Source organism: Dromiciops gliroides, chromosome 2 (assembly GCF_019393635.1).
Source record: "Dromiciops gliroides isolate mDroGli1 chromosome 2, mDroGli1.pri, whole genome shotgun sequence".
Classification (NCBI taxonomy): Eukaryota; Metazoa; Chordata; class Mammalia; order Microbiotheria; family Microbiotheriidae; genus Dromiciops; species Dromiciops gliroides.
In genome coordinates this window covers 200,385,699-200,400,414 of record NC_057862.1, presented here as the reverse complement: position 1 = coordinate 200,400,414, position 14,716 = coordinate 200,385,699, and the positions used below count along the sequence as shown (strand labels likewise).

Below are 14,716 nucleotides of genomic sequence, written 5' to 3'. Positions count from 1 at the left end.
AGTATATTCTCCCTACCCACCTTAAGCTACTTTCCAGAATTAATTTGTTTTTCTATCTTATCTGTGAAAATTCTGTTTTTGTTTTCTTACTATAGTATGTCTATGGGCTTCCTGGTAGAAGAGACTGCACCAGTTGTTTGGAGAGGGCTTATGGTGATGTCAGCCATAGAGAAACTGATTAGGCAGGTAAGAAATGTACTTTCAACTGCCATTCTGCTAGTGGCATGGATGTAATAAATTTGCTTGTTAATTGGAGTACCGCTGGAATCTGAATCTATGTCTGAGATGTTTTTTAAAAAAGGAATCCACTGGATGGACTGAGTGAATTAGGTGGCGCCAGACCAAAATTTCATTTTTACATGATTTAATCCTTCCCATTGGCTATAAGTACTGAAAGTCATATTTTTTTCCTTTATGCAGTATTGTGGAAATGTGGTCTCTAGGCATAAGGGAAAATCTATTTAATACTGTAACACAGTAATTTGCTTTGCTCTGAGTTACTGTTAATCATTGTAGCCATTTTTGTGTTGTAAAGGCAGAGCAGGAGTTCTCAGAGCAAAAATAACTCACATATTATAGTGCCTGCTACTTAAAATTACTCCATAATGAGGTAAGATACTGTCTCTGTCTGTCTGTCTGTAGAATTATATGTATTCATCTTGCCAACTTTTAATTATACATGTAAAGAGGGCAACAGTTAAGTGGATATGCTTTAAAAAAAAAGGATAATCGAAATGTCATTTGTGTTGGATTTAGGAATGAACTCTGTTTGGGTGTTTGTATTTGTGTGGTTTTTTTATGTATATGTTTTAGCAGGTTTAAGCTTCCAATGATGTTTGCTTTGAAATAATTTTAAAATTAATTTTTGTTGCCATCTTATACCTCAAATGAAAGTAGGTGGAGGCAAGCTGGAGGTGAACTGGTGGCAGACAATTCATTCTGAAGTTAAAAATCTGTCTCAGGTGGCAACCCACCAAGCAGGTATAACCTGAATGAATATGTGACCCAGAAGTGAAAATATATGTAGGTACTGACTTACATATTTTACTCTACTCCATCTATTTCCTTCCTTACCTCCCACTTTTGGAGTTTATAATCTTCTGCAGTAAGAGTCCCTCAGAAGACATGAGGACAGTTTAAGAAGTTTGAATAATTCATATTGCTCATAATCCTCATTCATTCCTTTAAAACAATGTTTATTGAATGTTCCATATGCATAGCTCTCTGCTACTTGCTAAGGGGGTTACAGAAGCATGAAGAGGAGCCTTAAACTTAAGGAACTTAATTATCTAGTAGAGGAGACAGATCAAGTTAAATAATACTATAAGGCTTGGCCCCAAGGAAGAGAGATGAGCAACCCCCACCCCAGCCCCATTTTCAAAAGTGAATTCTCACAAATGTGGAACACTGTCTATAATTCCAGATTTTCTTCCTTGCGTTGATTGATTTTACTAATTTTTTCCTCTTCCTTCTTTTTTTTTTTTTTAAAGTGAGGCAGTTAGGGTTAAGTGACTTGCCCAGGGTCACACAGCTAGTAAGTATTAAGTGTCTGAGATCGGATTTGAACTCAGGTACTCCTGACTCCAGGGCCAGTGCTCTATCCACTGCGCCACCTAGCTGCCTCTTCCTCTTCCTTCTTAAAAAACTTCTTGATTATAAGAGATAGCTCTCTGTGTGGTAGGGGAGAGAAGAATGAATTAAGAGGAAATATAGTTGATTTCAAAACAAGGTATCAATAAAAAACTATTTTTAAAAAATAGTCATGTAATGTTTTAATTTGGACCTTTTCGTTGGAGTAAGGAATTCTTGGTGTGGAAACTCCTTCTGTTAATATATATCAGCAACACAACTGTAACTTACAGACTTAGAGAGTTTTCTTCGGGGCACTAACAGGTAAAGTGACTTTCCCTTAGTCCCAACTCTGTCTGTGGTGGGACTTGAACCTAGGACTTCTTGAATCCAAGGCTACCCTCTGTCTACTACTCTGTATTGCCTCATAATAATTCAAGGTAATGTGTAATTAAGTACTCTGTGTTGCCTCATAGTAATTCAAGGTGGTGTGTAATTAAGTACTAAATAAAAGCTTCAGAAAAGGAAATAGGAGCACAAAGGAATAAGATGGTTGGACATTGGAGGAGGTAGAAGTTGAGCTGGGCCTTGGAGGATATATAGGATTTAGGCAGGTGGAATTAAGGAGTAGTGTCATTTTAGACAGCGAGAGAAGCATGAGGAAAGCCATGGTGGAAGGAAAGAATAATGTCCATGGAGTGGGGAATGGACCATTTTGATTGGAACAAATGACTTAGGCTGGGAAATAATAATATAAAGTTGGAAAGGTAGGTTGGGACAGATTTCTGAAGTGCTTGGCCTTGAGTGCTTGGCCAAAGAGCTTAGATTTGAACCTGTAATCAGTGGGGAATTATTAAAGGTCTTTGAGTAAAGGCTTCACATGATGTAAGCAATGTTTAAGAAGATTGGTTGGTGTCACTATATAGAATTGAATGGAGATATTGAAGATAGGAATCAGAGAGAATGCTTAAGATTCTGCTAAAGTAATTCATACATGAGGTGACAAGGGCAGAATGAAGGTAATGACAACTGTAGTACAAAGAAAAGAAAAAATGCAGGTGCTGTTATTAAGAAGTTGGTGACTAAGGAGATATGAGGTGCAAAGGAAAGGGAGAGTCAAAAATGACTTTGCCATTTCATGCCTTGTAAATGGGAGAATGATAGTAACCTTGATTGATATCTGGAAGCCAGAAATAGTTTATTTTGGAAAAGGTGATGAGGTTGGTTTTGGACTTCATCGAGTTTGGGCTGCTGTATGTACCTCCACATATAAATGTCTAATGGGGAATTGGACCTATTGCTAGGGTGGAGCATAGAGTTTTGAAATCAGCCACAGTCAGGTAATAGTTGAATTCTTTAGAGATTCACCATGGAACATCTCTCTACCCCTACAGCTCCCTTCTCCAATCAGTGAGTTCCTCATGGAACCTTCACGCGGATGAAGGACTGAGGCCAGCTATTCTTCATTCCATTTGCTTCTAATTCACTAGACTTCACTAGCATGAGTACCTTCCTCCTTTTTTGTGTTTTCTTCTCTTATTAGAATGTAAACCCCGGGAGGGCAGATTTTATTATTGCTTTTATCTGTATTGCCAGTGCTTACCACAGTACCTGCACATAGTGAGTCTTTAATAAATACTTGGTTAATTAACTATAGTGCTCCAAAGGAGAGAGTATATGACAGGAAGGTCAAAGCCTAGGGAACTCCTACAATTAAAGGAGTCAGTAAAGATGAAAAAACAACATTAATTAAAAAGGTAGAAAAATGAGGATAGTAGCATTACTACAGCTGAGGAAAGAGTTTTGAGGAGAGATGGTCAGTGCTATAGGGAAGTGAAAATAAGGATTGAGAAAAGACAAATTTAGGGTTGTTGTGGCTGTTGGTAATTCTTGAGAATACAGCTTCATTAGAATGGTGAAGATAGGGGCATCTAGGTGGCGAAGTGGATAAAGCACCAGCCCTGGATTCAGGAGGACCTGAGTTCAAATCCAGCCGCAGACACTTGACACTTACTAGCTGTGTGGCCTTGCGCAAGTCACTTGACCCTTATTGCTATGCCCCCCCCCCAAAAAAAAGAATGGTGAAGACAGAAATTAGATTGCATGGATTAAAGGATGGAATAAAGAAATTAAGACAGTGAGTAGAAATCCTTCATTTAGTCAAGCCATGAAGGGATAAAGAGAAACAGGATCATTTATTTAAAAAGAATCTAATGGCATTTTCAGGACCTTGATGTAGGATCTATTGATTTTTTTTCCTAAATAGGAAACATTTGTGAATGTTTTTAGTCAGAAGGGAGAATACAAAAAGGGAAAGATTGAAAATGCTAGAGGATAAAGGGATAATTGTAGGAGCAAGATCCTTTAGGAAAGTGGAAGGAAGGTGATCAAGAGCAAAGCTTGTTTTGTTACTTGGAAAGAGCGAGAGATTCTGAAAGAAAGAAAGGAAGTAGAAAGAATGCATGCTTTAAAGCAGAAGTGAGGGTAGATGCCACATAGTCAAGATTTTTTCAGTATATCAGAGGCAGGTTGAGCTGCCAAGAGTGAGAGAGTCTGCAGTGGGATTAGAGGTTTGAGAATGCAGAGGAGGTTCAAAACAGCTGTTATGGGGAGTTTACTGAGGGATAAAAGAAAAATGAATAAAAGGAATGTTGGGTGAAGAGCCATTTGAAGTCAGCTAAAGGTGGGCCAGTTGACCCCAACCCAATTTTGTAATTTTCCTCAGCAACCTTGAAAGCCAGGAAGTAAAAGCAGATAAAACAGAGAAAAGGGTTTGGCTGATAGAAGGCTGAGATTTAGTGTAGTAGAAAGCTCAGGAAATGTAGAGTACTAATGAATTGAAGTGAAATGAACAACCATTTGGGGCAGCTAGGTGGTGCAATATAGAGAGTGCTGGGTCTGGAGACAGAAAGACTCATCTTCCTGACTTCAAATCTGGCCTCAGACACTTACGAGATGAGTGAACCTAGGCAAGTCACTTGACCCTGTTTGCATCACTTTCCTCACCTGTAAAATGAGCTGGAGAAGGAAATGGAAAACCACTCAAGTGTCTTTGCCAAGAAAACCCCAAATGGCATCACAAAGAGTCAGACATGACTGAAACGACTGAGCAGCAACAGAACAAACCTTGACTAAGCACCTGCTGTGTGCCTGGTTCTGATTCGGTAGACTTCACCACCGTACACCAGTGTTAAACACTGGTGATACAAAGACAGGCAAAAATTGTCCTTGCCCCCAAGGAGCCCGCTATATAATGGGGTTTACAGCATGCAAACAACTATGCACAAACAATATATATGCAGAATAGTTGGAGTTGATTTCAGAGGAAAAGCAGTAGCATTTAGGAAGATTGGGATAGACTTCTTATAGAAGGTGGGATTTAGCTGAGGCTTTTAGGAAAGCAAAGGTAAAGACGAGAAGGGGGAAGTGATGATGGGGGGGGTGCTGGTGATGAAGAATAATGGACCACTGAAGTAGGGATGGCCATGTAGTCATACTAGCCAGAGAATCAAGTTTAGTCAAAAAGGGGCTAATGGATTGATTGAAATGTCAGTGGCACAGCCACAAGCATAGAAGAGTTTCAGTAGTTAGATTAGTGGGGAATAAGAAAAATGATGGGTAAGGACGTTGTATTTGGAGAAGGGTACTAAGCTCAGGATTTTGAAGGTGAAGTGATGCTAGGTGATGACCAAGTCCAGGCTCTAGCCATGCAGCTGGTGGCAGTATGTATGTGGAAGTTACTGAAGATGTAGTAAAAAAAGAAAACTGTCAGTCAGAAGCTGAAGTCCTTAAGGAAGGGCATCAATCAATCAATCAATCACTCAACAAGAATTTATGATGTTATCTCTGTGTTCCAGGCTAAGTGCTAGTCATGAAAAGAGAAGGTAAAAACAATTCTTACCATTATAGGGCCTGGAGGCAGAAGGGCATTTGAAAAGGCTAGTGTAAATTGGCATGGACTTCCAATGAGAAGTGGCATGACGGTGATGAATCAATGTGCTAAAACTGCCATTAGTGAGGGAGGAATAGATCTACACTTTTTATTCTTTCCCTGAGTCAGGGAATGTGGGAAAAGTGAGGCCTCTTTGAGAGCAGCCATCTAGAAGCACAAGGTTGTTGGAGTGGTGGTGGGGTAGCCCAATTTCTGTTAAAATGACAGGGTAAGCAGCAAAGAGTTTTCTCACGATGTGACTCAGGGAGGATGGCTTGTAAGGAAAATGTAGAGGGAGCTTTTAGAGGCTGTCTGGGGCAGCATGGGGCCTGCCTATATTGGGAAGAATTTGAGAGGAAACAATAAGGGGATAAAGGCTTATTCAGGAAGCAAAGAGGTGGAATATTGGGATGAGTCAAGCAGGTTGGGAGTCAGGGGAGGAATGCATATGTTAGGGAAGGTGCAGTATGAGGCAGATCAAATAGACCCTGTAACTGTTCCATTCCTCTGCCTTTGGTCATGCTGTTCCCTTTTCCTGTGATATCCTTCTTGCTTAGTTCTGCCTATCCAGTTTTATTTATCAAGGGACAACTCAAATGCCACCCCCTCCATGTAGTGCTTATTTGACTGATTCTGGGTAACACCTATCCACTTTGATGGTCATTGCTCTATAACCTTAAGGGAAACTGGTAATTAGGAAAGCCTGGTACATACATTCTGTATTAGGGCAATCATATTCCGGGTAGTCATGTCACAAGCTCAGTGACCTAGGAGCTACCAGGACCTCAGGATTTCCTTGGGGCATCTGCACTCCTCTGATTGACAGGCTAGACTGAATATATTGACCCTTCTTTTTTTTTTCAATTAAAATTTTTATTTTTCAATTAACAAGCATTTATTTTATCTCTTTCCCATTCTTCCTTCCCAACTAAAAAGAAAAAAGAAAAACAAAACCCTTGGGATAAATATACATAATCAATCAAAACAAATTCCAACATTGTTAATTCCCAAAACATAGATCTCTTTCTGTATCTTGAATGTGTCACCCCTCTGTTAGGAGATAGGCAGCATGGGGCAGTTAGGTGGCACAGTGGATGGAGCACCAGTCCTGGAGTCAGGAGTACCTGAGTTCAAATCTGGCCTCAGACACTTGGCACTTCCTGGCTGTGTGACCCTGGGCAAGTCACTTAACCCCAATTGCCTCACTAAAAAAAAAAAAGAATGTAAGGAGATAGGCAGCAAAGTTCAGCATTAGTCTTCTGGAATCATGATTGATAAGAATTTTTAAGTCTTTCACAGTTTACAATGTTGCTACCTAAATTATTCTTTTCATTCTGCTTTCTTCACTCTGCATCAGTTTATAGTATCTTCCCAGACTTTTTTTTTTTTTTTTTGCAGGGCAATGAGGGTTAAGTGACTTGCCCAGGGTTACACAGATAGTAAGTGTTGTGTCTGAGCCCAGATTTGAACTCAGGTCCTCCTGAATCCAGGGCCAGTGCTCTATCCACTGCGCCACCCAGCTGCCCCCCCCATCTTCCCAGTCTTTTAAAACTCTCCATCATTTATTACAGCATACTAGTATTCTGTTATATTCATATGCAATAATTTGTTCAGCTGGTTCCCAGTTGATAGGAACCCCATTAGCTTCTAGTTCTTTGACATTACAAAAGGAGCTGCTATAAGTATTATATACCTGTGAGTTCTTTTCCCGTTCCATTGATCTCTTTGGGGTAGAATGTGATGGCCTTTCTCATGGAGCAAAGCCATTGGTAAGTCCTAGCTCCCATCTCTGAGTTTTTCTACAGGATTCCCAGCAACTTCTCTGAGCTCTAATGTATTATCTCTGAATTCAAGAATACTGATGGAAAAATCCATCCTCTTCTCAATAATGCTCAGGAACTCAGCAGCGAGGTGACAAAGGCTTTATTTTCTTCTCATGAGAAGGAGGCACCCTAGTGTGTAGCTAGTGGGTGCCCTGAAAGGGGGCTCACAGGCCCTGTTTTATACCCTAGTCCCTAACGTGAATGGACCTTCCCCTTTTTCATCACTGGTCAGGGTTACAATCTATGCGCAAAAACTAGCTAATCAGAATGCAGTATTCCCACCCCTCTTCCTTGTATGGGCATAACTCAGGAGTGGACCTTATATTTCCTTATATGGACAGAACTCTGGAGAGGACCTAATTGAGACCAGGGCTCCTTGAACCATGTGACCTTGCTAACCTGAGGGGGAGGAGGGGATCTGAGACCTTTGTCCTACAAACAGGTCAGGGGAGTATGACTGACTGTTATATCCACATTGAGAGGAGACAATTACCCATTTCTCACAAATACTGGTGCAGATCTTTGAGTGACGTCAAAGATAAGACTAACACTACCCATTCTAGAGTCATGAAACCTTATTGCAGGCACACTGGTGCCTGATCCACCTGAATTGTGTCAAATATACACAGCCTCAGTTAAAAGTATATGTGTGTGTGTGTGTGTGTGTGTGTGTGTGGCTGGGGGGGGCAGCTAGGTCGCAATGGATAAAGCACCAACCCTGGATTCAGGAGGACCTGAGTTCAAATCTGACCTCAAACACTTGACACTTACTAGCTGTGTGACCCTGGGCAAGTCACTTAACCCTCATTATCCCACACAAAAAACCCCAAACTCAAACAAACAAAAAGTATATGTAGGGGATATTGTCTCAGGATTACTTAATAAAGTCTCATTGAATGGAGGCATGAAGGAAGGTGGAGGCTACTTCTTCAGTTATCTTACCAGGCCTTGAGGGTCTCAATTGTGGGACAGATTACATTGCAGGCCTCAGAAGCAAAAGTCCTAGGTGTCCCTGAAGATTCATTTTGTCAGCATCAAGCAATTTTCAGGTATATTCCCCTATCCCATTTTAGTAGCAAATGATCTGTTAAAAGGGGCATAAATTACAAGAAGAAATGTAGCCATTATTGATTTTCATAATAATAATAATAGCTGTAGAGCTTATACCATAGGGTTGTTGTTAGGAACCAGTAAGGTAATGCATATAAAATGCATTGCAAATATTAAAGTGTTATGTAAATATTAGCTATTATTATGTTTGGATTCAATGATATTGCAGATATGAGACAGTATCCATCTCATGTCTCATCTCAGGTCATTGGTCACAGGATAAAACTGTAAGGTTACATGTAATAGTTAAATAGAGGGTAATAAAATCATTCGTGCCTGTGTTTGGCAGCTTGTGTGCCATGTTTTTCTTAGTGATCTTTTTATGTTTCCTTTTACTTTCTTCCTTGAGCATTATTTTTAGTAATTATAGACATAGAGATCCTATAAATTCCATTTGATGAACAACTCTTTTAATCTTTCAGCCTCAAGCAGTCCTTCCCAGCCCCCATTAGGTTTGCCAGAGAAATAACTTAGCTGAAATGTGAAGCTTTGGATTTGAAAATGTGGAATTTCAGGAGAAATCTCTTTAGTTGTTTGAAAAAAAGCGACAGGAATGGAAACTTCCAAGATGGGGCTGATGTCAGCACCTGCTGTAGTCACAAAGCAAACCCTGGGAGACCAAGGATTTTTGGCAGTAGTTGCGGTGCTATTGCTTCAATCTCCAGTATCCCCAAATGTGAGGCAGGTGCCAGTTTCCTTCTCTAGGGCGCTGATAATGGCATATAATGAGTTGGTTGTTTCCTAGCAACTAAAGAAGCAGTTTCACTTCAGCAGATCCTGCAGTCGGAATGAGACCTATTCCCCTGATAGTTGGGGATAGTTGTGATTTTCCTGACAGTGGAATTTCACTTTTGAATGAGGAAGGCTCTCAGCCTTCGGTTTCCTAAAGAATTTTGCTTGCTGGCCTTGATCCTGTATCAAGTGAGATTTTTAGATTTCCCTAAACACCTCTCATTAGAAAGGCTAAACAAATTTGAATAGTTTTTGAAATGCCAAGTGATTTACACAAGGTGATACAGTGTTAGATGCTTTTTCACTGTTTATTATGTCTAATTAACAAGATTATTTCCTCCCACACATCCTGGTTGATATAATAGTATTCCACCAGATATCATCAGTGTTTCAAAATAAACATATATCATTCATTCCCTTTACCACGTGTGGTGCATTTAATAATAGCAACAATAATAATAACAATAACAACCAACCCCTGTGGCCAGGATGATGTAACCACCCCTGTCAGTCTAACAGTCTCTTCCTCCCTACTTGGAACCATTGTGATGATTAGCTTGACATGGAGGACAGCAGAGTGAGTGACACCCTTTCATGTTCTGAGACCATAAGGGGACAAGATACATAGGACCAAATTAGAAATACCCATACCTCACCCTGGAGAAACCTCCGCCCCGAGGCCCTACTCTCCTGATTGCTTGTTCCATGCCCACACCACTGTTTCAGGAGGGGCCCCGGCCATGCTTCATATTATTTACAGTTCAACTGTGCAAAATTTTCCTCCTCCTCTTCCTCTTCTCCCTCCTCCTCCTAGCCAACTGCTCTGTCCCTACCCTAATGACCTATTGTTTCCCAACTCCACCTGCCTCTCCACTTTTGCTTTATTTGTTGCCTTCCCTTGCTGTAATGTAGGCTCTTTGATGGCAGAGACTATCTTGCTTGCTTATATGTCTCCCCAGTGCTTAGAACAGGGTTCAGCATTTTTTCATAAAAATCTCCTTTTCCTCCCTCCCTCCTTCTTTCCTTTCTTCCTTCCTTCCTTCCCTCCCTCCCTCCTTCCTTCCTTTTTACTTTTCTCCTCCCCCCGCCCACCCCTCATCTATTTATTTATCTCTCTGTCTAGTTTTATATCTACTGGAAATCCTTTGGTGCAAATGGTACTAAATATTAACACTGAAAAACCATGAACACATGTGAAATGGATTGAAGATATGACAGTAGCGTATTATGACAAAATGGGAAAAAGATTTTACCAGTTGTAGGCAAGGACTTGATACTGCATTTTGTACATGATACCCTTTGCTCTGAGTTGGGCAACATTGTATTATTGCAGATTAGTGCAGGATGATTCATCTAAGAAACAAACCCAAATAAGAGGAAATAAAACGAAAGATTAAGTAGTTACTTAAATTGGAAGAAGGAAAAACTGAAGAACCATAAGGTATTAAAAACCTATATTTAACACAAATTCCAGAAATGCTAACTAATATTGAAACAATGCCAATATCTCTACTGATTTTGAAAAAGAGATGAGAATACTTAGACTGGAATTTTAAAAAGCTCCTTTTGCATTTGATGGCATGAAGCCAACTAGTATACCAATTATACCAAAAAAAAAAATTGATATCTGCTAGAACCAAAGTGAAAGGCAAAAGTTGATAGAATTAAGTTGATCAAAGCAACACAGAGAACAAAGCAATTCAACATCAGTCAAAAACTATACTTTAGAGGCTTGAGAAGAAAAAGAAATCAGAGAAGAGAGAAAGACAAAAGGATGAGGTAGAAAATATCTGGTCACAAGTTAATTTAAGAAAAGTTCAGGTTGGATCAAACATGCAGTTTAAATCTTGTGTACTGTTAGCACTGCCACAGTCTGCTATTCAGCCAAACTATCCTCTCTGTTCCTCCTAAATGATATTTTATCACTTGTTTCTATGCCTTTATACTGGTAATCCTCTATACATGGATTGTTCCCCTTCCTTCCTTTCCCAGAAGCTCAATTACCACCTTTTGCCTGAATTCTTTCCAGATGCCCCCAACTGCTGGTATACTTTCTCTGAAGATATCCTGTGTTTAACTACTTGTTTTTCTTATGAATATTTTTATTCTGTATATATTTATATTTATACATGCTGTTTCTCCTGATAGAATGTAAGCTCCTTGAGAGCAGGGTTTGTATTTTTTGTGTGTGACTGCAATCTAGCACCATGCTTGACACAGAATAGATGTTTAATAAATACTTGTTGATTCATTAATTGATTGATTAACAGTGCATGAGAATACCCACATTAATGAAGGTTATAGAAAATCTCACTTATTTGCAAAACAGAATGAACTTAGGTTCATTCAGATTGATGCAGGAATTACTAGCAAAGTACTTTTATAATCTTCCTTTCTGATGCAAGCCTGATCTTACCTTTTATTTTTTAGATAAAAGGTATCAGCTATGTCTTGCCAAAAGATGAGAATACCAATGACTTCATATAGGGTATAAAAATGAGATAATATTTGTAAAGCACTTTGCAAACCCTAAAGTGCTATATAAATGTTAACTATTATTGTTGTTTATGGTATATAGGCAAATTTACATACTTTGTAGAAAACATATATAACTTGCACCATTAAAAACATGTATATACACTTATAATAAAACATGTTGGTCAAAGAGCTCAGCAGGTGTTCCAAAAATTTTGGGGGGGCATAAAGAGCATCTTATTATTGATTCATTGATTATTGAAATTATTATTGAAATTATTACCCTAATGTGCCATGACATTTATTCTGCCTTTATTCTATACATCAAAGCCTTTGACTCAACTCTGCACTCATGGCTTATTCATATATAAGATAGGTCCAAGTATAGTGGAATTGCTAGAGTATTTGATGTTCACGTGGAAAATTATTCTCTAAAACATGTTACTAGGACAAGAAATTCAAGAATTAAATGTGTCATCTTTCAGGGAGACAGTTTAAGCTCTTTATGGTTCTGCCTGTTCTTACATATTTTATCCTCTCTTCCAAGTGGAATTGAATATGACTTCCATTTTAAGGAGTGACTTATACCCAAAAATATTGATACTCACTTGATGTACATGGATGACATCACATGCAGCACATCAATCAGCTTTTCCATCTTGGGGGATTTTTACCTAGTGGTAAGAAAATGTCATCTGGACTTGATAAAAGTAAAATACTTAATATGGGCTAAGGAAGAGACTGAAGGCTTTGAGCTTGAATTCAGAAGTTAGTTGGATCAGTGGTAGAAGGTAAAAATTACAGATATCTTAGTCACCTTACATATAAGACACAGTGATCATACATTCTCAAGGAAAAAGCTGTGGATGTATATGGGAATAGTCTTATTGGCATTCTGAAATCAAAACAATGGGAAGAACATACTTACAATAGTTAACAGCATTACAGTACCACCTTAATATATCTTTTTGGAACTGTTAGATGAACCAAAGCAGATTTGAAAAGTCCACTAATCAGATCCAATATAATATTAATAATACATCAGAGGGGCAGCTAGGTGGCGCAGTGGATAAAGCACCGGCCCTGGATTCAGGAGTACCTGAGTTCAAATCTGGCCTCAGAAACTTAACACTTACTAGCTGTGTGACCCTGGGCAAGTCACTTAACCCCAATTGCCTCACTAAAAAAAAAAAAATTAAAAAAAAAATAATACATCAGACCCATCACCCTAAATAAGCCATGGAAATGAATATTTCTTTAAAAAGGGGGTAAAGTATTGATAGTTCTCAGAGTCTAGGTTGTCAGAGTACAGGTTCTCAAAGTACAAGAAGTTCTGAGAGTAAAAAACAGCTCAAATGCTTATAGAAATAACTTTTGGAATAAATAAGAGCAAGAGGTATATGCCATTTGGATTTTTAAAAAATAACCAAAAGTAGTTTGTCTTCATAAGGAGTCTATGAAGTGACGAAGATGCAAGAAGGGAAAGGAATAAGCCTGTATTAAAAATTTGTGTGTCAGGCGCTATATTAAGTATTTTATAAATATTATCTCATTTCTCTTCACAGCAACCCTATAAGGTAGTTGCTATTTTTATTCCTATTTTATACTTGAGGAAACTTAGGGACCAAGAAGTTATGTGACTCACATAGAAAGTGAGTGTATGAGGTAAGATTTGAACTCAGAGCTTCCTGACTCCAGGTCTAGCAATCTGTCTATCCACTATGTCACCTAGCTACCTCTGAATGAAATACAAAGGTCCTCTCTGGGAAACAAACACATGAATTCAACCAACTATATGTTGACAAAATGGTGTTGAACAAATGGCTAAATGCTGATTTGTTTATAGAATTGGAGGAATTTATGATACAATTCAAGGCCAGGTCATCACTACCTGAAACTAGAGATAGAGTAACCTTAAGTAGCTTTGTTCTTATTGGTCAATTCAGGTTACGCAAGGAAATGTTTGAAACTCTGCAAAACATTCCTGAAGGCTTCAAAAATTAAGCACCTGCTGAATGTCTAGCAAGATATGACTTACTGACCAGAATTATACATGTTGAAGCATGCTGTCTTTTATAAACTAACAGACAATTTCTGCAGTGAAAATACAGACTTCAAATTTATTTTTTGAAATTAAATAAAAAATTATATTGGACCTGAATTATTATGGTTTAACTGTTGCTCACAATTGCTAAGGTATAAAATCAATCTATAAAATTTAAGAATGGCATTTTAACTAGATCTATAATCTCCAAGCTACACAGAACAAAAAGCTTAAAGATATATGTATGCATATATATGTATACATATAGACTTAGCCATATACACACATGCATGTATGCATACCTACATACATAAACACACATATATGATGTTTGTGTGGGGTGGCCACCCACACTGTATAGCCTCACATTTCATACTTACTCTGGGTTTGTTCATTTATTCCTGTTCTTACATTGGCAGGTCTAGCCCAGAGAAGGTCTTTAAGCACATGGTTGCACGCAAATTTTCTCAAGGTCCTGGGAGTAACCTTGTTGTATTTGGGTGGAGAAAAGACTATCTTCTACTCCTTACTCGAGCTCTTAAATCCCCACTAATGTTCATTCATTTATACAAAACCAGCCACTCTTTTAGATCTTATACATAATTGTTTTCTTAATGATAAAGCAAAAGAAATACAAACATTGAAGGAATTCAAAATGCCAGGATAATCAATGCTTCAGAAACCATATATAAACCTGGGTCACATTCTCCTTCCAAAGCACTCAGTATCTGTTGGGAAGAGTGAGCACACACTAGCAGAAACCTGACAAGTAGACACATGAATGAGGGAAGCCCATGTGCTTGGAGTAACTCATAGCTCTGAAACTGTAAACTTTGGTATTCTCTTTCTGCATAACTATCCACAAAAGATTCTTGATGAACATAGTTTCTGTGTTGAGCAGATTTTTCCACTGCTAAGCTGAACTGATTCATGCTGTACTCATCCAACACCTCACATGACAAAAAGGTGTTGAAGACACCTTGACATCTTAGTCAAACTAGTTGATATACTGTGCAACTTCTTTGATTCTCT

The 14,716-nt window shown here is 38.7% G+C and overlaps 1 protein-coding gene across 1 annotated transcript in view; it reads left to right on the top strand.

Moving 5' to 3' along the window:
- Positions 1-14,716, top strand: part of NUBPL (nucleotide binding protein like) — a 340,415-nt gene that overhangs the window by 134,965 nt on the left and 190,734 nt on the right. The window contains exon 7 of the mRNA XM_043980572.1: positions 96-186. Within this exon, the coding sequence (XP_043836507.1) occupies positions 96-186 (91 nt within the window). The remainder of the gene's footprint in view (positions 1-95; positions 187-14,716) is intronic.